The 23,422-nt window shown below is 35.7% G+C and overlaps 2 protein-coding genes and 2 pseudogenes across 2 annotated transcripts; all 4 read right to left on the bottom strand.

Annotated features, from left to right (window-relative positions):
- Positions 1-2,335: 2,335 nt before the first annotated feature.
- Positions 2,336-5,032, bottom strand: LOC112999339 (uncharacterized). Its single transcript, XM_026125390.1, has 3 exons — positions 4,033-5,032; positions 3,552-3,766; positions 2,336-2,431 (listed from the first exon to the last, which is right to left on the bottom strand). The coding sequence occupies exons 1-3, from the start codon at positions 5,030-5,032 to the stop codon at positions 2,336-2,338; spliced, it is 1,311 nt and encodes a 436-aa protein (XP_025981175.1).
- Positions 5,033-14,738: 9,706 nt separating this feature from the next.
- On the bottom strand, positions 14,739-18,378 carry LOC102662557 (40S ribosomal protein S13-like). The gene is made up of 4 exons (XM_006596658.1): positions 18,374-18,378; positions 18,187-18,286; positions 16,231-16,273; positions 14,739-14,926 (listed from the first exon to the last, which is right to left on the bottom strand). Exons 1-4 carry the CDS (start codon positions 18,376-18,378, stop codon positions 14,739-14,741), a joined length of 336 nt encoding a protein of 111 aa, XP_006596721.1.
- A 76-nt stretch (positions 18,379-18,454) lies between these two features.
- Positions 18,455-19,799, bottom strand: LOC100794500 (xylose isomerase-like; annotated as a pseudogene).
- Positions 19,800-20,757: 958 nt separating this feature from the next.
- On the bottom strand, positions 20,758-23,295 carry LOC121173441 (maturase K-like; annotated as a pseudogene).
- Positions 23,296-23,422: the final 127 nt, after the last annotated feature.

The raw sequence follows: 23,422 nt of genomic DNA, 5'->3' as shown, positions 1-23,422 counted from the left end.
ATGCACAATAAATGTAGATACAAGCAAAGAACACCAGAGATTAACATTAAATAGATAGTTAGAGCATTACTTCAAGAGTTTTAAGTAGTTACTCCCCAACAAAGAAGTTCTAGCCTTCCATTACAAGCAAAGCTTCATACAAATAAGAAAAAAAATGTTTTTGGTGAAAGAAAATGGAAAAAGATGAGGGAGAATGTCTTCTCCAGTCTCTCTACCCTATTTCTCTCTGTTTTTCAAGTAGCAAATGCTTGGCCAGATTGTGGTTGTGGTGGTGACTGTGGTGACCTTTTGTTTTTTGCCAATCTCAGTGTTTTAAAGGCTCTTAGACTTCTCAGCACACGAAGGCTCGCTCAGCGAACATGTCTCATTGAGTAAGGGTAAGTGAAATTCCACTAAGCGAGCTCGGGCGCGCTAAGCGCGAAAAGAGACAACGTCCTCATTGGGCGGGCTGGCTGGATGCTGAGTGCGCAGATCTCTAACTTATCCTCTTCTAGGGTTTCCCATCCGCTAAGCGAGCTAGCTGCCTCGCTAAGCGGATGAGACTCGCTTAGCCAATCTGCCTCGCTAAGCGAGTTTATCAGGAGCTTTTTGCACTTTCTCTTCTTTGGCCTACTAACTGAGTTGAATTCAACATTAGGTCACAAAAAATGGAGTTTCTACTCTATAAAATCACACAAGAAAGAAAATATATATAATTTCCACAAAAAGAACCATAAATTGGGGGCACACTACTATTTTCTTGCAAATTTTTAATACACTAATAACTCATGAATAGAAACTAACAACCATCACGATCAAAGACAGATTCCCCATGCCCACCATCAATGAAATTTTAGACGAATTGGGAAAGGCTTCATGGTTTTCAAAGCTCAACCTTCGCCAAGAATTCCACCAAATCCGCATGGTGGATGAGGACATTCCAAATATGGATTTTCATACTCATCAAGGCCACCATGAATACAGAGTTATGTCATTCAGACTCTACAATGCACCATCAATATTTCAGGCAACCATGAACAAACTCTTCGAATCGTTTCTCTACATATTTGTTGCGATTTTCTTCAACGATATCCTCGAATATAGTTCATCTTTTTCCTCGCATCTCAAGCATTTGGAAGCAGTCTTCACTTCAATCTCTCAGGGACAATTTTACTTGCGCTGGTCTAAGTGTATATTTGTCGTAATAGTTTACACTACCTCGACCACAATGTGTCATCACAAGGGGTCGCACCAGACCCAATCAAAATCCAAGCAATCGTAGATTGGCCTATTCTGACATCTCAATCTGAATTGCGGGGTTTCCTCAGCCTAATAGGGTTCTACCGTAAGTTTATTAAGGGCTATGCAGCCATGGCTACACCTTTGACGACCCTGTTGTGGAAAGACAACTTCCAATGGCACTAAGACGCCCAATTGGCCTTTGACAAACTCAAGCAACTTATGACGAAGACCCCCGTCTTGGCCACGCTAGACTTCACAATTCCGTTCATTTTAGAATTGGATGCTTCCAGATTTGCAATAGGAGATGTCCTCCTTCAAAATTCACATCCAATCGTGTCTTATAGCAAGACTTTTTGCCCTTGTCTTCAACGCGCCTCCACGCATGTCCGGGAACTTCATGCCATCACCAATGCAGTATGCAAAAAGAGACATTATTTGTTGGGTCACCTGTCCGTAATCCTCACAGACCATAGGAGTTTAAAAGACCTGATGTCATAAGTCATACAAACTAAAGAGTAGTAGACATACCTGGCCAAATTGTTGGGTTATGATTATACAATTCAATACAAATCAGGTTCTAGCAACATCGTCGCCGATGCTTTGTCTTGGATTCCAGCCAGTCAATTATTCTCAATATTGCTTCCTAACTTTGTCTTCATGGACCAACTTCAAAAATCATTGCTAGAAAATTCAACCTTCCAGGAGCTACTCGCCTAAATTCAACAATGCCTAAAGGCACATTTGGGCTTCACAATTAACCGCGACCTTATTCTTTTCAAGGACAAGATATGGCTTCCGACGGACAATCAATTTATACCTCTTTTGTTGGAAAAATTTCAGAAAACTCCTATTGGGGGACATATGGGAGTGGCTAGGACTCTTCATCGTGTACAGAACAATTTCATTTGGCCTAATATGCGATCCAACATCTGCCATTTTGTTTCTCAGTGCCTCATTTTCCAGTAAGCAAAGTATGAAACTAAGAAGCCGCCGGGTCTCCTCTAACCGTTATCGACACCATATTTAATCTGGGAAGATTTATCCCTTGATTTTATCTTCGAACTCCTGCCGTCGAACAGATTTACCACCATTTTGGTGGTCATGGATCGATTCTCTAAAGGGGTTCACTTCGGTGCCCTTCCTCCACATTATACAACATAGGTTGCTTTTCCTTGACATTTTCTGCAAGTTGCACGATTTTCCCCATAGCCTGGTATTAGACAAAGACCCTCTATTCATTAGATCCTTTTGGCGTGATCTATTCCGTTTAAGTGGCACGAAGCGCCAAATGAGTAGCTCATAGCACCCTTAGACAGACGACTAAACAGAGGTTCTCAATCACATACTCGAACAATACCTTTAAGCATTTGTCCACGATAAACCAGCGCAATGGTTCAAATTTCTGGCACTCGCCGAATGATCCTACAACACTTCGGTTCATTCTAGCACCGGTTTTCACCTTTCGAGGTGACATATGGCAAGCGTCTCCCTTCCATTCCCAGTTATTTTCTTGGGTACTCACCGATAAAGGTCATCAATTCCTTGCTAGTCACATGAGATGCCATTCATACTATTCTTCAGCACCATTTATCAAAGGCCTAAACCGCCATGAAATAATACACTGACATTCATTGTCGTGATGTTTAGTTCTCAGTCCATGATAGGGTGTTTTTTCATCTTCGTCCATAGAAACAAACTTCTTTATCCCTGACTTACACCAAGCTAGGCAAATGCTTCTATGTGCCTTTTCTGATAGAAGAACGCACCGGTCAGGTTGTGTATCGCCTCAGGTTTCCCGACTCTTCTTGAATCCACTCGATATTCCATGTTTCATTGGTGAAGCCTCACTAAGGACCCACTCCTGTTGGTCAGGTTTCCCTTCCTCCGATGGCCATCGATAATCATCTAGTTATCGAACCAATGACTATTCTTGTCCTCAAGTTGGAAAGTTGCGCGTAACTCGTCCCAGATCTCCCGCGAGGTTTCTGCAAGTACCAACCCATTCCTTTGTACCAGAACTAGTAGGGATGGCAGGGAGACCGCGTTGTTCCATTTGGTGTCAAGAATGCGCAATGGTTTGACCAGAGGTGATTATCTGTGGCGTGGGGTGGAAGTGGGTCTATAACATTGACTACTGGACCATGGTGTGGCTTGAGCAGGTAACAATGGAAAACATTATGGATTTTGGAGCTCCTAGGGAGAGCTAGGCGATAAGCAACTACACCAATTGTTTCAGAAATTTGGAAAGGCTCGTAATAACACTTGGATAGCTTGTGAAAGCTCGTGCGAGAGAGAGAGGTCTAGTGGTATGGGTGTAGTTTGAGATATACCCAGTCACCAACCTTGTATGATACATCACGTTGTTTACTGTTTGCCTGAGTCTTCATGGCGAGTTGCATTTTTTGAAGACGAGTGGTCAAAGAAGCCCAAAGATCCTGTCTTATAGAGAGAAGGTGATCGACTACTTCCACATTAGATGAGCTTAGCAAATAAGTGGAAATAGAAGGATGGGGCTTCCTATAAGTGTCTTCGAAGGTAGTAATGCCTGTGGTAGAATGAACAGAAGTATTGTAACACCATTCAGCGATAGATAAGTAGGGAAACCACTTGGTGGGTGTATCATGAATGAAGCATCAGAGATATTGCTCCAAAGTACGATTCAAAACCTCAGTCTGCCTATCTGTCTCTAGATGATAAGAGGTGCTCATACGTAACTTCGTGCCACAAATGGTGAACAATTCTCACCAAAAGCGCCCAACAAAGACGGGTCTTGGTTTGAAACCAAGCTTCTAGGAAAACCATGGAGCTTACCGACCATATCTTGGAAAAGAAAAGCTACTTTATGAGTTGTGTAGTGTGAAGCTAGGGCCCCAAAGTGAGCTCCCTTCGTGAAACGGTCAACTACTACAAGAATGGTAGTGTAGCCCTGCGAAGGAGGAAGACCAATGATGAAGTCTAGTGATAGCTCCTTCCAAGGAGAGGATAGTATTGGTAGTGGTGGGAGTAAACCTGCAGGCCGCTTGGGTTCATACTTAACTTGTTGGCAAGTAGAACATTTGCGAACAAATTGCCTCATGTCCTTGCGCATGTTGGGCCAATAGATGTTTGCTTGAAGACGATGAAGGGTTTTGGCGAAACCTAGGTGGCCACCAAGAGGGGTTGAATGAAACTCCTCCATCAACGATGAAAGAAATAGGTTCTCTGTGTTAAGCCATATCTTGTTTTGGAAGAATAATGACCCATTGTGAATCTTGAAATCGGGATGTGAATTCGGTTCCAAGGTGACCTGTTGAACCTTTTCCTGGAATGAATCATTGGTGAGGAAATGTCTGTGCAATGCATCATGGAAGGTGAAATTAGGTATTGTGAGAATGAATGTAGAAGAACGTTGTAAGCAAGGGCAGAAAGCTTTGTTGAAAAAGGCTAGTGGGTGGCCATATTGCATAAGAACAACACCCATGGCTAGACATAAAGCATTTGTTTCTAGCATGAAGGGTGTAGAGAAGTCCGACAAGGCTAGTACTGGGGCTTGTGTCATAGCTTGTTTGAGGTTATCAAAAGCAGTTTGAGCCTCAACTCCCCAATGGAAATTATCCTTCTGAAGCAGGGACGTCAATGGCGCTACTATGGAAGCATATCCTTGAATAACTTGCAATAAAATCCGATCAAACCCAAAAATCCCCGTAAGGACTGAGTTGTGGTAGGGACGGGCCAAGCCACCATCGCCTGTATCTTTGAAGGGTCTAGAGCTACTCCAATGGCATATACAATGTGTCCCAAAAATTCGAGTTGTTGCTAGGCAAACGAGCATTTCGACTCCTTAAGGAAAAATTGCCCCTAAGTGAGACAGTTCAATACCCTTGTGAGGTGCTGGAGGTGATCCTCAAATGATGGACTGTATACGAGGATGTCATCAAAGAATACTATGACAAACTCATGGAGGAATGACTTAAGGAGCTCGTTCGTGGTGGCTTGGAATGTAGAGGGAGCATTACAAAGGCCAAATGGCATAACCTTATACTCATAGTGTCTTTAATGCACACGGAAGGCAGTCCTCAAGGTGTCTTGCTCTGCCATTAAAATTTAGTGGGAAACTTGTCATAAATCCAATTTCGATAACCACGAAGCGTTACCCAGTTCATCCAAAAGCTCGTCGATCGTCGACATAGGAAAACAATCCTTAACCGTTAACGCGTTCAGGCTCTGTAGTCCACACGGAAGCGTCAGCTCCCATCCTTCTTTTTCACCAATAGTACTGGCGATGAGAACGAGCTATGGCTGAGTTGTATGAGACCCACGTTCATCATCTCTATTACTTGTTTCTCAATCTCTGCCTTTTGAAAGTGATGGTATCAATATGGTTGAACGTTAACTGGTTTAGTGGTTGATGGTATGAGGGGGTGGTAAAGTTATGGATGACTGAAACAGGTGAGTATATATTTGAAGAAGGTTGGTGATAGTAGGGAGAGGGTGTTGCAGGAAGGTGGTCAAGGTCAGGGAAGGATGGGGTGAAATGGAAATATGGAAGAAGGTTGACATTGAGTGGGTCTGTAACAAGCATTGAAGCAGAAGGGAAGATGCATTCGTCGAAGTTGTTGGAGCATCTACTTGAAGAGTGATGGAGTGGCCACTATACCTAAATTTCATGGTCAAGGTGTCATAATTGGTGATGATGGGTCCAAGCTATTTGAGCCATTGAATGCAGAGAACGATGTCGACACCACTAATGGGTAAGACATGGAGGTCTACTAGAAAGAGGTGACCCTAGACCATCAATGGTGTGTGAGAACATAGTTAGTCACATGGAAGCATGGTGCCATTGCTCACCGTTACTTACAATGGTATGGTGTGTTCAATGGGTAGTTGGAGATATTTGGCCACCCTGGACTGTATGAAGTTATGGGTAATACCCCCATCTATGAGCACCATCACGCGTGATTGGTAAACAAAACCGAAGAAGCGAAGGGCCTCCAGTGAAGACTGTTGGATCAAATGGCCTCAAAATAATTAAGAAGGGGGGTTAAATTAATTATTAATGAGCCTTGACTAATTAAAAACTTATCCTTCTTAATGTTACTATATTCAATTAGGCTTTACTACTAAGTTATTAGAAAGTAAAGAAAAAAAACAATAACTTAGACAAAAGTAAAACGGAAATAAAAAGTACACAGCGGAAATTAAAGAGTGTAGGGAAGAAGAAGACAAACACAAGATTTATATTGGTTCGGCCACAACCCATGCCTACATCCAGTCCCCAAGCAACCAACGGTTCTTGAGATTTCTTTCAACCTTGAACAATGAACTTTTCTTGGAAGAGAAAGTATTGAACAAAAACTTTATGAAAGAAATATGTTAATCATGAATGGAATCAGTCTCTTTTCAGTTAAATTCGTGTCATGGTCACATATTTATAATCATTTGATGACTCAAGTTAAAGTTTGTGACTCTTGACAATTTCTTTAAAACTAGTCACCTTTTAAAAGTTGTGACTCTTTTGAAAAACTAGTCACTTTAAAGGATGTTACTTTTGAAAAACTCTTCATAAACAAGTCACTTTAAGAATTGTGACTATTGGTAATTTATTTTTCGAAATCAGTCACTGGTAATCAATTACCATCAAGGTGTAATCGATTACACATCAACAGATGTGACTTTTCATGTTTAAATTTGAAAATCAAAACGTTTAGAAACGCTGGTAATCGATTACACAAGTTTAAAATGATTTGAAAAAGTTTTATCACAAGTTGTGACTCTTGAAATTTGAAATCTAACGTTTTAAAACATTAGTAATTGATTACATGATTATGGTAATCGATTACGGCTATGTAAATCAGTTTTGAAAACAATGCAGACTACTGGTAATCGATTACTACCTTCTGGTAATCGATTACCAGAGAGTAAAACTCTTTAGTAAAAGATTTTGTGAAAAATTCTTGTGCTACTCAATGTTTTGAAAAACTTTTTTAGTACTTATCTTGATTGAGTCTTCTCTTGATTCTTGAATCTTGATCTTGATTGTTCTTGAATCTTGATTCTTGAAACTTGATTGAATCTTGAAACTTGATTGTTCTTGAATCTTGATTCTTTGAAACTTGCTAAACTCTTGATTCTTTGGCATCGTCAAAATAATCTTGGAAGTCATTGCTTCCACAATCTCCCCCTTTTTGATGATGACAATCCTGAAATCAAGAGGATACATACAAGTTTTGTTCTACCATTCACTCATCTCTTTCTCCCCCTTTCTTTTTGAATTCATGCTTAGTTTTAAAACTTTGAAAATATAATATCTTGATTTCTAAAATACCCATTTTTCTCTCCCCCTTTGGCAACATAAAAAAGGCCAAAGTACGTAAAACATGAATAATTTAAAACATACACAAAGCATAATTTGAATAAAACCAAATTGAAATGCAAACCACTTAGTCATATATCAAAAACCATAAACATCATGTTCAGTCATACTAAGCAAATATTAAAAGAAATACTAAGTGTTCAAATGTCATAATGATATAGCCAAATACACAGCTAGAAATCAAAATACGAATAATAATAGTAATGACTAAACTGATGGTGGTGGTGGAGGTAAATCAAGGCAGTCACGAATGATGGTGACATCTTCTTCAACCTTTGCAATCCTTGAGTTCATCTCCTCGAATCATGTGTCCACTTGACTTTTCAAGGAGTCAAACCTCTCACCAGCATAGGTTTTAAGTCCATCAAACCTGTCCAAAATACCCTGAAGAAGAAAAGAGTCCCCTTCAACCGGTAAGTGTCCTTCATCATCATTTGGTTGAGCACCCTTTTTTACCCAAGAGTCATCACGACGCTCTTTGCGGTAACCAAAGGAGGCAACCACAACAACACCGATCAAGAAAGATTTCTTGATTAGAACATACGGTTCAAAATCAAGAGGGATGTTAAAATGTTGAAGGAACAAGGTAACTAACTGAGGATAGGGCAAAGGAGCATTTAATCGCAATGCCTTATGCATGTGATACCGAACTACATGTGCCCAATCAATTTGTCGGCCGGTATGAAAGGCCCACATGACTATTAGATCTTCTTCATAAACCTGTGCAAGGTTTGAAGATCTGGGGAGTAAGATACGGGCAATTAGATAATGGAGGATGTGGCTTTCAAGAGCCAATGAACTGGCAAGCAACCTTCTAGTCATATCCGCTTGGTTGGTGCAGACCAACCAGCGGGCATCATGGACAGAAAAATCAAACTTTCAATCATCATCCAGTGTACCTTTAAATGGTACACCATCACTAGAAAATTGGGTCAAATCATAGAAGAGGGATTGGTCAATGACCATCTTTATCCCATAGACCTCAGAAATCAAGGTACTTTATTGAATTTCAAGGTTACAATAAAAGGCTTTTACCAATTCAGAATACACAGGCAGTTTTAAAGACATAAAGAGAATGAGATTTGAGTTATGAAATGCTTGAATGCATTTGAAACTCTCATCAGAAAAGAAATCCATATCTATGAACTTAGGGTCAATGATAGAACGAGAGGAGAAGAGGTTAGTGTACTATGTACATTGTTCTTCCGATGAGAACAATGAGGAGGAGGAAATGGAGGAAGGAATTGGAGTATCCTAAGCCTCGGAATGTCGTTGGCTTCTACTTGAAAAACCCTTGTGCTTCTTTGATGGTTCCACCATTTGAGAGACTTATTCGAAATTTCAATCGGTTGAAATGAAAGAGGATGAAAAAAGATGAATTTTGGGCTTTGTGGGACGTGATTTGGTTGAGAATTGAGGGAGAAATCGAGTTATGAAGTTTTAGGGATTTTGGGATCGAGTTAATGCAAAAATCGCGTTCTCGCGGTTTCTGAAATTTCGAATTTATAGACACAGGCGCTCTATAATCGATTACAGGAATATTGTAATCGATTACACTTAGCCTAACTGCTTGTAATCGATTACATGTGAAGGTAATCGATTACCAGACACTTTTTCTAAAAACTAAGTGTAAAAAAAAATATCAACACTTACCAAGATGAATTTTTGTTTAACATAGAAAGTTTTAATATATCAAAATAATTTTATTTGAAAATAGAATATAATAGTTTTGAAAAACATGAGCAATCAATCAAATACTTTTAAACACATCATACAAGTAATCATACAAAAATTGAAAGATATAGATCATGGCATCATCAACCATTTAGATTTATTTTAATGATAAGCTTCATACTTCGAGAAAGGAAAATAACTCAATTAAACATATGAGCACAAACTCATTATAGCAATCAAACAAGACAAACAAATAAAATTATGTTAGTCATCATATAAACAAGTTAAATGAAAGAAAAATTTCAACCAACTTAATTTAAAAGATAATGGTTCTGATTACCTTTTTCATGATTCAAGTGCTTAGATCTTTAAAGATGAAAGTCAAACTTTTGTTTTTCTTGCTTAAACTTCTTGAAAGATGTTCTCATCACTTTCAAAGTCCTTGGATAGAAGGTTGATCTCCTTCTCCGAACCATCGGATGAGTCATTGTCATCCCAAGCAATATACGCCTTCTTGGATCTTCTTTCCTTATAGCTTTTCTTCTCATTCTTCTCGGGCCATGACTTATTTGAGGGGCAGTTTTCCTTTATGTGACCGGGTTGATTGCACTTATAGCATTTAAGTGTTGGAGAAACTTCTTGAGATCTCTTCCCATTATCGAACTTATGGCGTCTCTCCATTCTTCTATTTTTGACGAATTTATAAAACTTCTTCACAAAGAGTGAGAAGTCCTCTTCACCATCAGATTCTTCTTCTTCTTTTTCTTCTTGCATTGAGGAGGAGGCTTTGAGTTCTATGCTTCTTTTCCTTTTGTCGGTCTCTTCATTTTGGTTGAGACGTTGAAGTTCCATTTCATGTTCCTGCAGTTTGCAAAAAAATGTGGGGAGAGACATAGAGGAAAGATCTTTACTTTCAGAAATGGCAGTTACCTTGGGTTGCCATTCCCTACTTAAGCATCTCAAAACTTTATTGATTAAATCTTCATTTGCAAAATTTTTTCCTAAGGAGGCAAGGTGGTTGACTATGTGTGTGAATCTTTTCTGCATGCTTTGGATGTTCTCATTAGTGTTCATCCTAAATAATTCATATTCATGTGTAAGGGTGTTGACTCTAGATCTTTTCACATCAGTGGTGCCTTCATGTGTAAGTTGGAGAGTATCCCCCATCTGCTTTGCATTTGAACAATTTGACACTCTAAAATATTCAGCTATTCCTAGGGCAGAAGTAATAATGTTTTTGGCTTTAAGATTATATTGAATTCTTTTTCAATCTTCTTCAGTCCCTTTATCTCTAGATTTTTCTGTTGTTGTGCTAGTGCTTGCATCTACTATGGTGGGAACATAAGGTCCTATTTCTATTGTTTCCCAAATGTTTAAATTTATGGTTTCAATAAAGATTTGCATTTGGGTTTTCCAATAGTGGTAACCCTCACCATTAAAGATAGATGGCCTATAGATGGAGTTTCCTTCAGGAAACAGAGAATTTAAGGAGGCCATGAATGTTGAAGTTGTGAAACTTTTCTCAAGAAACCTGCTCTGATACCACTTGTTGGATCAAGTGGCCTCGGAATAATTAAGAAGGGGGGTTGAATTAATTATTAATGATCCTTGACTAATTAAAAACTTATCCTTCTTAATGTTACTAGATTCAATTAGGCTTTACTACTAAGTTATTAGAAAGTAAAGAACAAAAACAATAACTTAGACAAAAGTAAAGCGGAAATAAAAAGTACACAGCGGAAATTAAAGAGTGTAGGGAAGAAGAAGACAAACACAAGATTTATACTGGTTCGGCCACAACCCGTGCCTACATCCAGTCCCCAAGCAACCAACGGTTCTTGAGATTTCTTTCAACCTTGTAAAATCCTTTACAAGCCAAAGATCCAAAAGGGATGTACCCTCCCTTGTTCTCTTTGAACAACCAAGTGGATGTACCCTCCACTTGAACTGATCCACAAGAGATGTACCCTCTCTTGTTCTCAATATAACAACTCAAGTAGATGTACCCTCTACTTGTACCACAAAGGATGTATCCTCCAATGTGTTAAGACAAAGAATTCTTAGGCGGTTAGTCCCTTGAATTCTCTGTGAGGGGGATACAAAAGATATCTCAGGCGGTTAGTCCTTTGAAATCTTTTGTAAGAAACAGAAGATATCTCAGGCGATTAGTCCATTGAAATCTTTTGTCAAGAGGGAGAATGGAAGAAACAAAGGAATTCTCAGGCGGTTAGTCCTTTGAATCTTTTGGCAAGAGAAAGAAGTGAATGAAGAAGAAGAGTAGCACAAGTTTTTGAACAATGAACTTTTCTTGGAAGAGAAAGTATTGAACAAAAACTCTATGAAAGAAATCTGTTAATCATGAAAGGAATCAGTCTCTTTTCAGTAAAATTCGTGCCATGGTCATATATTTACAATCATTTGATGACTCAAGTTAAAGTTTGTGACTCTTGGAAATTTCTTTAAAACTAGTCACCTTTTAAAAGTTGTGACTCTTTTGAGAAACTAGTCACTTTAAAGGTTGTGAATTTTGAAAAACTCTTCAGAAACAAGTCACTTTAAGAATTGTGACTTTTGGTAATTTATTTTTCGAAATCAGTCACTGGTAATCAATTACCATCAAGGTGTAATCGATTACACATCAACAGATGTGACTCTTCATGTTTAAATTTGAAAATCAAAACGTTTAAAAAACACTAGTAATCGATTACAAATATTGTGTAATCGATTACACAAGTTTAAAATGATTTGAAAAAGTTTTATCACAATTTGTGACTCTTGAAATTTGAAATCTAACGTTTTAAAACATTAGTAATTGATTACATGATTATGGTAATCGATTACAACTATGTAAATCAGTTTTGAAAACAATGCAGACTACTGGTAATTGATTACTACCTTCTGGTAATCGATTACCAGAGAGTAAAACTCTTTAGTAAAAGATTTATTGAAAAATTCTTGTGCTACTCAATGTTTTGAAAAACTTTTTTAGTACTTATCTTGATTGAGTCTTCTCTTGATTCTTGAATCTTGATCTTGATTGTTCTCTAATCTTGATTCTTGAAACTTGATTGTTCTTGAATCTTGATTGTTTGAAAATTGCTTAACTCTTGATTCTTTGGCATCATCAAAATAATCTTAGAAGGAGGCTACGATGATGCGTTCTTCCTCCGGTGTGTTCTGATAATAAAAAAACTAGGAGATCTTAGAGATCCATCCCATGGCGTCATGACTGTCGAAGCATGGAACCTCTAGCTTAATAGGATGTCAGTGATGGGTTTGGAAGGGTGGTGGTGTTGGAGGAGAAGAAGGAGGTGGGGGGTGAAGTTGAAGCAGGTGGAGCTGTTCCTGGATGGAGTCGAGTCTAATGGTGAGGTCATGGTGAGCATCGGTGAGGATGGACTGGTTTTGGTAAGACGAAGGAAAACTTCTTCTAAACAATTGGTGGTCTTGGAACGGGTGTGGCACTTATCCATGAGGCATGGCGGTAGGTCGAACCAAAATGATAGGACCTCTCCCTTGGATTAGAGATCAAGGGTAATCTCCGTGAGAAAGAAGAAAGAACAAAGGCTGAAGGCAATTTTCTCTATCTTATTCATTACTGTATGCGCTATTTAAAGAGCCAATCATTGGTTGCTCCTAGAATCTTCTATTACAGAATTAAGCGCTTGCAGAAAATGAAAATGACAAACAATAATAGCTTTTTCTAACAAACTAGTGAGAGCACTAACTACACTAGCTACAACACTAACTACAACACTACTAATGGCCCATTGGTTCACGTAGTCCTGAAGGTACGCTGGCCTTTGGGCATTCCTCTTAGGTCGAGACTGGTGCATCCCATCAATTTCTATAGTTCCCTTTTAATCATGTTGAACAATTCCGTGAAATATTGAATGTACACACATAACCCTAAAAAGGTTATTCTATGTCGGTTATTAACTGTCGTCATAGGCAACGTCATATAAAGTCTTAACTTTCTACGACGATTCCATAAAAAAAGACGATTCTTAGCTAAAAACCGTCTTATAAGGGTACCTTTTTAAGACTTTTTAAGATGGTTTTTCAGAGAACCGTCTTAAAATATATTTTTTTTAAACAAAAAAGTTAAAAGATTTGAAGATTCTAAGATGGTTTTTGACCGTCTTAGAAAGTAAACATTCTAAGACGATTTTTCAAAGAACCATCTTAGAATGTGTTTTTTTTATAAATATTATGTTAAAAAATTAAATATTCTAAGACAGTTTTGGCTTAAAAACCATCTTAGAATGTCATTTTTCTAGAAAAAAAAATATTTTCTTTATTTTTAAAATAAGATGATATTTGTAATTATGAAGAAAAATAAAAAGTACTAATTATCTATAGAACATACATAATATGTTGCTTTAGGAATACCTGCAACCAGATAAAAAATTAAATGAATGATTTTGATTACATGAATATACATAATCATTGTCAAAAACAACTAACTTTACAAATACCTGCAACTATATGCAGAAAAGATAACTACAAACAAAAAAAAATCTAACAAACATTTGGGACCCTAGTTACTTCAATTGTTCAAGTGTAGGGATTTTTGCTGGTTTGGACAAGTTGTACCTGCAACACGTAACCACTGATACCACATGACCACCGACACAAAAAACTTTTCCATTATCCTAGTAAACACTGAAAAAGAAAGGATATTTACTACTTCAATATGATAATGGAAACTAATCAAACAATCATATATGCATAAATAGGTACTTCAATATTCATTTAAAAAATAGTTCATTTAAGAAAAAAATTAATCAACTCAAAAGATAAAATATTTAACTAAATAAGAAACTGCAAATTTAATTGCATATGGCCATTCCCAATCAATGCAATAAGATAATTTATCTTTTACCTTTAATATCACAAGTTTGACTGATGGGCCATTCTCATACAACTTTAGATTCTTTTTTATTTGACAAATCTGAAAAATAGTAAAGAAGCCACTGTCATTCTTTTACAACAAAATATTTTTTTTTTACTTTTAATTATTTTAACATCATTTCTTTGTTTAATGCAAAATATCTTTAATTACTGTCTCATCCTTGCAGCTAGCTAGCAAATGAAAAGGGATATGTATATCCTTTAAAAACTAAACCACTTGAGATCTCAACAATGATATAGCTTCATTGGTCGATCTTCCGACGGTGAATAAAATTAAATAGAAAAGTACAACTTTGGACTTAGTTCCTCTATTCTCATCATCTCTTAGCATTGATTAAAATAATAGCAAGAAAGACATAGTAGGGTGATGGACAGGAACTTGGAACTTTGAACTTAGTTCCTCTATTCTCATCATCTCTTAGCATTGATTAAAATAATAGCAAGAAAGTCATAGTAGGGTGATGGACAGGAACTTGGAACTTTGAACTTAGTTCCTCTATTCTCATCATCTCTTAGCATTGATTAAAATAATAGCAAGAAAGTCATAGTAGGGTGATGGACAGGAACTTGGAACTTACTACTTCCATACTGGTGGGAGCTTTTTAGTCTTACTGTAGTAGCGAGCAAGTCGGTGGATTCTACTGTCAACAAGAATCAACCTGAACTTGGAGTCCTTGTCCTTCTTGTTCCTCTCAAGATGGTTTCTAATTGAAACTACCTTCTTAATCAAATGGTACAAATTCTCTGGAATTTCAGGCACAGGCCCTGAAACCAACCATCAAAACATTTTGCAATTATTATTATCAGAGTAGTTTTAATAAATATACACTTACTTTTGAATTCATCTCATTTTTTTAACACAACAATAGATAGAGTACCAAACACCAATATTATAATAACTATGAATCGACAAATGAAGTAAACAAATAAGAATAAATGACAGCGACAATACACACAATTTTTCATACTTGAAGCACATGATTTTTTGGAGTTCGGTTATATAGTCAATTATGAGTGAACTAATACTTTTTTCCCACACCACTGATATTAGGAAAAATTTAGATATTGACAAGGTAAGTGCAAAATGAATATGCATATATGAACATAAGACATGAATATAAACTTAGTGCATTTTTATAGTTATTGTACACTTATTCCATTCATGCGGCAACATTAGCAGGCAGAGATCCAACTTCTACTTTTTTCCTGATTCCAGCTAGAAGCTCTGCAAAATAAACAAAGTATATGATATATAGGAAAATCAATTTTCAGGATTAGGATCAATAAAATAGAGAAGGGATAACTAGAGATATGAGAAGTGCACTTTTATCAGTTGTAAAACTAATAAACTAAACCTTTCAATTTGAGATAGATAGTTGCAGCATAAGTGTATAACACACTTGGTTCCAAAAGTTAGTGTATAACACACTTAATATATATACCACTAATGTGTGTCTAATGCCTCCCTTAAAAACAATGCTAAAAGGTAGCACACAATCTGTGGGAACTAAGGAACTTACGCTATGTCACCAGCAGTTGATGGTGGTGCACCATACTCATCAAAGAGGTGCACGAGATCTCCAAATTGCGATGTAAATCACCATATATTTTATTAGAGCCCTAAGCTGTAAGACGCTCAATTCACTTGAAAATATGTGTTATGCATTATCACAAAGATCTGTAATTTAGATATATAGTGTTTATTGAATGTTCTACACTTAACCCTACTCATATTTTCCTGGATTTTATAGGTCAAGTAGACAATTTTTAATAGTTCATGTTAAGTTAAACCAATTAAATATAGATATATAGTGTACTTGATCCACTACCATGGCCTAATTATTAAATAAAATATGTATTACTTCTAATAAAATTTAATTTTGATCCACTAGTACTAGTAGTGTTAAAAGTTTCCACACTATCATCCAATCATGTGTTTTCAATTTTCACTTCAATAAAAAGAATTTGACCATGATAACCACAATTAGTAAGGTTAAACTCTTTCAACAATGTGGCAACATACTATTGATAATGGAAGAACATTGCTGGCATAACATAAATTTTCCTACAGCAACAACCTAATGCTCCACCAATCTCTAGAGCAACAACCACCTGCAGAAAATTCCAGAAAATAGATATGGGGCTTGAACATTACTAGCACAACATAAATTTTCCTTGGAAATAAAAAATATAATACCCGTAGCTCTGTGATCCAACCTCACTCCACCAAGTGTAATACTATTTGACCAAAGCGAGCATAAGAACAAGCATCTCAACTTGCAAGATCAACATGAATTGACTGGCCATCCATCACATATATATATATATACATATATATATATATATACATATATATATATATATATATATATATATATATATATATGTATATATATATATAAAGAAAAAAGAATTCAGCAACTGTGTTAATTGTAATTATCTCTTGTAGTTGTTCAGTTAGCCTGAGCCAACACACTCTATGTCATAAGTGTGTGTGAATATTAAATTAAACTCGTATGTATAACTTGTAATAGAAATGGGAGGGGAAATTAAAATTAAAAAAAATAGAAAATATATGATATCTATGAGTCTGACCTTGAATGACATAACCAATACATTTCAATATTTTCTCAACAAAGCGTTTGTTTTATTACTCTTCTCACAATACCAAGACACCTCATAGTAATCTGTTATCTGTCACCTAAGAACCAGAGATATGTAGTGAAAGCAAAGACAAGGAATCACATTGAATAACAAGGATGAAAATCAGAAAAAAATTAGAATGAGAATTAACAATGACCAAGGTGTGTAACTCTTAGAAGTCTTTAAACTAACTCTCTCCAGAAATGCCCTCAAAAAGTCAAATGGCTTGCTTCCTAACCTTATTCCTCATGCGGTAAAAATGATTTTCATTAACCATCATAAATGGCAAAAGATCAACTGGAACATTATCCAAAAGTACCAAGTTCAACCGAATGAAACACTAAATTCCATATTGCTTCCATAACTCTTGAGTTGCTTTGATAACATCCTTGTGAGGTTTCTAAGGAATATTGATCAAACATTTTTCTATTATCGTCTAATGAAAGGAATAAGACTTGAAACACTACAACCTTCATTGATGTGCTAGAATCTCATTTTATCTCAAACAACAAACCTCAGACAGTAATGTCTCGAGAAACTCTATGTTTCTTTTGGAAGGGGGTTAAAGTGCATCCTAAGAGGGATTTTATATTAGGATTTAAAATTTCCCACAGGGACCTTGTGCCACTTGAGCTAAAACTCTTGGACATGACTCACATTATTTATTCATATACTTTATGCAAGATTGAGAAGATCAAAATTGAAACATAACAGAACGGAGTGACTACAGATTCTTAACATTTTTATACTAAGTTTGAGCAACTAAAGACCAAGTCCACCTAATAAACAAGAACCATCGATGAGGCTTGGCTTAATTGATATGATCAAATTGAGTTGACAAGATCATATACTTAAATCCTATATATTGTCCTTGGTTGGTAGGCCATCTATAAGTACCACAATACTACTATTAGTCCTCATTGAGACTTGTAAATTGTAATATGCCTGACCTAGAAATGAGGCAAACTCATCTCCCTATCAACCTTATTCTTACCCAAAAATAATTGATAAATAACAGTCAGTTTCATTCCATCGTTCTTTTTAAAGGAAATGACACAACTTGCTCAAACTAACAATTTGAAAATGTACCATAGAGAAACTTGTAAATACCTATTTCCATAGGCTTTACAAGGTGAGAAGGAAAAGGAGAAAAAGAGGAAACATTGCTAAGAAATGGAAGCATGGATTATCACTTATATATGTCCAATCAAACAATTGATCAAATGGTAAGAAAACCAAATTAGAAATTGTTCATCTGCATTCCATTTTAATTTAGGAAATTACTTGTGAAGAAGCAAAATGGTCAGGTGAGTTCTTTGGATTTGCCCATGTGACAACTAATTAATGTAAATTAGTAGCATAGTTAGTTCAAGACTACACACCTTTATGAGCTCAGTGGTTTCAACTCTAGGACCAACACCTTCAACAACTTTCCTAAAATCATCTTCAGTCCAGGTTTTTGGAACATTACCAATGAATAATCTATGTTTGGTTTCAGAAAGTGAACACCTCAAAGTTTTCCCTTGAAATCTTGAAAAATGTTAAAACAACAATAATTAGGAAAGGTACAACATGACTACAAATAAGAAGACAAGCATTTGAATTTCTTGGTGTAGGCAATGGATTGCCACAAGTTCATGACTCGGTGTGTCATTCTTTTAATATGATATCCAAGTTTGCATTAGATTCCTATGATAAAGAAAACAAGTGCAATCCTATAATTCAGAAAGCATATTTAAAAATGTAGCAGCAGAGTATTAATCAAGAAAGTACATTCCACCAACTTTGATCATAATTGAATATTCCAGATATAAAAAAAAAGTAAGCATATGCCACTGCATCTCACACTTTGATCTTGTCTAAAAATTGCAGTTAAGTGAAGAAAGTTAAATATTGACTCACCTCAAGAGTTTTTCCATCAGGGGTTATATCCCTATCATGGAAGCACCAAAAGTTGACACCAAGTTTGCTAATGAACTCAAAGTTAGCTCTCACTGTGTTAATCAAGAGAATTTTATTTTGTGACACAAACAAATATCTGAATATGAAGTATATCAGCTAGAGAGTCAAGAATTAACATACTTCATCTTTTAGCCATGTTTAATGAATTAGTACCATCTTCCCATGGCCATTATTTGGTAGGTGCACCAAATGGGTCAGCACCTGTTCCATGGAATGTATGCCAAAATGCAACACTAAATCTTAACCAATCCTGTAGGTATTATATACAATAAATTCAATTCAAAAGCCAATGGGTGTTGGTGGATGATGAAGTATAGATAAAATTGACAACTTGAATATAAACGAAAACCAACCTTCATCTTCTTCTCGAGAATTTTCTCCTCTGCATTATACCATTTAAATGAAAACACATTCTTACTTCACAGACCCTGAAAATTAAAATTTTGCACCAATCAGTAATCACACAATAGCAGTCCCCCATAAAGAATTCTCAAATTATTAATTTTACGTTAGGATCTTACTGCAAAACAAAATATGAAAACCAATTAAGTTGAGGAAGATCAGCCTCTTTCTCCCTCTTCTTGAACCAAAGCAAAACCTTAATTGAATTGGTATAACAACATCAATTGGTCATCCCCAAACAATCCAAATTTGGTAGAGAGATAAAAGAAAAAAGTAGATGAAATAAAAATAAAGAAGAGAGGAGGAGATTACAGTGAGAGGGAGAAATGAATCAGGCATTGGCAAGTTTGGGAAGTGGGATAAGGAGTTGTTTGGGGTTGGATTTTTGTTGGTGTTGGTGGATCTTTTGCATCTGGAGCATTTTCTCCATGACGAGCTCGTACTCGCACTTTTCGTAGGAGTGGCACTCATTCTCGCACTTCCAAGGGAGGTAGAACTCGGGCTACCTGCACCTGTTGAAAGGGATGCACAAGTGGGTACGCTGGTCCCTATACGCCAACGAAACCCTGGCCTCCACCATCTCCTCCTGCTGTGTCACTATCATCTTCTCCGATGACCCTTCCACTTTCATCTCTTCCCCTTCGATTGATCGACTCGAGATCTAAGTTTTAGAGAATGAAACACACCACTTTGGGGTCGTTGCATTCTACTCCGCGCATAGAAGCGGAGGCTGCATGTGAGGGGAGAGAAGTCAAGGTGGTTGTGTCAGTGAAAACTAAAGGGAGGAAGATGAAGGCGTCCCCGTGGGAGGCCGAATCGGGCCGCTGTCATTAAGGCCGACCTGAATCTCCCTAACTATTGGGGAAAGAGGGAGGAGAAGGTGTGTTCGAAACCCTAGATGTTGTTGGAATAAAAAATTCTAGGAGAGGAGGAGAAAGGAGAAAAAAATGAAAGAAAAGAGAAAAACCATGCATTCTTCCATTCCTTTCGAAGATGGTTTTCTAAAACCGTCTTTGTATTCTTGCATTCTACGTCAGTTTTTAAAAAATAGATGTCGTAATGCATTTTCAAATACGGTTTTGGTAAAACCACCTTTAAAAAGTTACAATTATTTACAAAAATGTCACTGCTTAACTTACGACATCAGTTTTTGTAGAATCGTCGTAAAAGATCATTTTTTAGTAGTGACATATTTTAAATGGTTGTTCTCGATGAACATTTATTGCTTAAGCGCTACTGGCCTACTATAGAAAAAACATAGTTGTTTGTAAAACGGATTCCTTGTCAGTAAATCTCTTATTTTAACACAAACTTATTTAAGAGGGCTACCTTATGATGGCTTGGATCTCTTTTTGAAATGTTCACGGTATTTTTTTTATAGTGTATTACGGTTTTTATGTTGAAATTAACTTTAATCTAGAAGATTCCATGTGACTTTTGTTCTAGTACCACACATGCCTACTTTGTGTGGGATAGTAGCATTATGAAATTATGGGTAAAATAAAGTAAATTAAATTTAAAAAAAAGTACTCCAAACCCACAACAGTTGAGAAAGAAGGATGGCATTTAACATTTTTGTTTACAATGAATTACTCAACACTGCTTTGATGCATCTCATGATTCATCCTGTAAAGAAAATCTTGAATATGCGGATCACTTGTTGTTTGCTTGCCCGTTTTCTTATTTGGGGTGGTAGAAGTGTTACAAATGGTTGGGACACCAGAAAGCCCTGCCATCTTGTAGCGAACCTCATTTTTGGCAACATTTGGGCACTTGGGCATGCCACAAATTCCTAACATGGGTCTTCCAAATCAGTACATGTGACACCCTCTGCCCGCACAAATATAAATAAATAATAAAAGGAAATAAAATCATACAAAATTTATTTAAAAGTTTTTAAACACATAATAGTAAAAGGAAAGAAAACCATGCGAAATTAATTAATAATTTTTTTAAAACACATTTAATTTAAATCAATTCGAAAGAGTAAAAGGTTCACATTCACTGAGTGAAATCATAGTAGAAATTGTTCGAATAAAAGATAAAGTTATCCTGGCTCAAAACAAGGTCGTCCATTCTAAATAAATATAAAAGAAAAACTAAAACAGAAAACATAACACAATTATATCATTCACAGAATTATAACATATGAAGTAAAATTCTATACCCCGATGTCACACTTATCAGAGCATATCCCTATCACAGGCTAAGTATCTTTATCTCCAACATGAAATTTATCATATGTTGGCTCACCTGAAACAAAATGGCAATCAGCCCAAACACAAACACACACCGGGAGTGAGTTATCACATTTCTAAATAAAATACAGATAAATAAAAGCATAATAAAAAATACATTATACAACTATTTATAACATAACTCAACTTAATTCAATTCATGTTATTTCAACACTTTATCATTTAAATTTCATATTTCAATCACCCATCACATTATTCATGAATCACCCACTCAATCAAGGCATAACAACACTCGTTGATTTCATAATAAACAATTCACATGTGTTATACAACAATTATATATACTAAGACTCAAGCCTAGATGCAATGTGGTACCATATCAATGAAATACCACTCTCACTAAGTAAAATCATAAGGTGACCAGTCAGGGTTACTCTGTTTTGTGAGAATGTTCCAACCACATGGAATCAACATAGGCTTAAAGGAGTACTCAAATCGAGTGTCTTTACCCCCAAGGCCTAGACTCCAAAGAATCCGTTTGGGTCTCACCTTCCTGATTCATGTCCAACCCCTAAAACAATTTTTGCATGCAGACACTGTTAATGAATTATACAATACTCATGACCTCACACTCATATTTCAAACATATTTAACAAGTTGCGCTACAGTTTAACCCTTCAGGATCTTAACTAGGAATCCTACATTTTTCCTTTAACACTGTGCATAAAAAATTTCTCGAGGTAAACACTGGTCGGGTTATTGTATAACTCATACCTCACAAGATAAGTAATATCACTACAAGTATTAATCACACACTCATTCACAGCCATATCTCATGTCTACAATTTAACATTTCACAATTTAACTAATTACAAAGTATACTTAACAATTAGAAAAAAAATATAATAATAATAACATAACACATCTAACTTCAAAACTTATAAACAAATAGATCTAACATATCAGTGTACAATCACATGTAATACTTTATATATATATATATATATATCACTAGATAAATATTATGTGCATATCAGTGCATAAAAAAACATTAATTAAATTTATAAGAAAACAGATGTATTATAAATATTAATATGCATATATAAGTAATTAACACACTAAAAACATTAATATAAATACATCAAAAGCTTATTAAGTATATGTATATAAATGTATTAACATAACATTAAAATACTAACATAATTATATATATAAATTATATTAATGTAAAAAAAATTAATATATATATATATATATATATATATATATATATATATATATATATATATAACAGACATATAAATTCAGTACTTTTGTGCTTACGAGTCAAAGTTTTTATACAAGAAAGTCGAAGTATATATCTTATTTGATACAAACTCTTTTTTTTTTTTGCAGATCCATTGTAATAATGAGAAAAATTTCGGCATATCCAAAAAACCGGTCAATAATATCAAAATTAGATAAATTGGCCCAAACCGGCTTACAAATGGGATGGCCAAATACATTACAAAATTTTGCTTTCGCCAATGATCTAATTAGAGGAATAATTGGAACTATTGTATCCAGCCTTTTCATAACCATTTTTATTAGAAATGAATTTTGCAACATATGATTTTGTACCACTGAAAGATTAGGCCGAATACTTAAAAAATAGCCCAAAAAGTGAAATGAATGTTGGGATAATTGGTTTATATGGATCGTTTCTCGTCGAGACCAAATATCAAAATGACATTGCCATAAATAGATAAAATTGTATTTCCATTTATTTATCAAAAGAGGAGTATTCTTTGAAACCAAAATGAATTTTCCTTGATATCTAACATAATGCATGAAATTATCCTTAAAGAATGATAAGGTATATGAACAATCCTTAACAGATACTTCTACAAGATGTTCTATTTTTTCATAGAACATCTTTATAAAATACATAACAAAAATGTATTATATATACATATATATATATATATATATATATATATATATATATATATAATAACAATAATATCAAACATATCATTAAATAAATATGATATGTATATAACGAATCAAAAATTAT

Source organism: Glycine max, chromosome 14 (assembly GCF_000004515.6).
Source record: "Glycine max cultivar Williams 82 chromosome 14, Glycine_max_v4.0, whole genome shotgun sequence".
Taxonomy (NCBI): Eukaryota; Viridiplantae; Streptophyta; class Magnoliopsida; order Fabales; family Fabaceae; genus Glycine; species Glycine max.
Note: the sequence above shows the minus strand (reverse complement) of the source record. Positions and strands in the feature narration are given on the sequence as shown.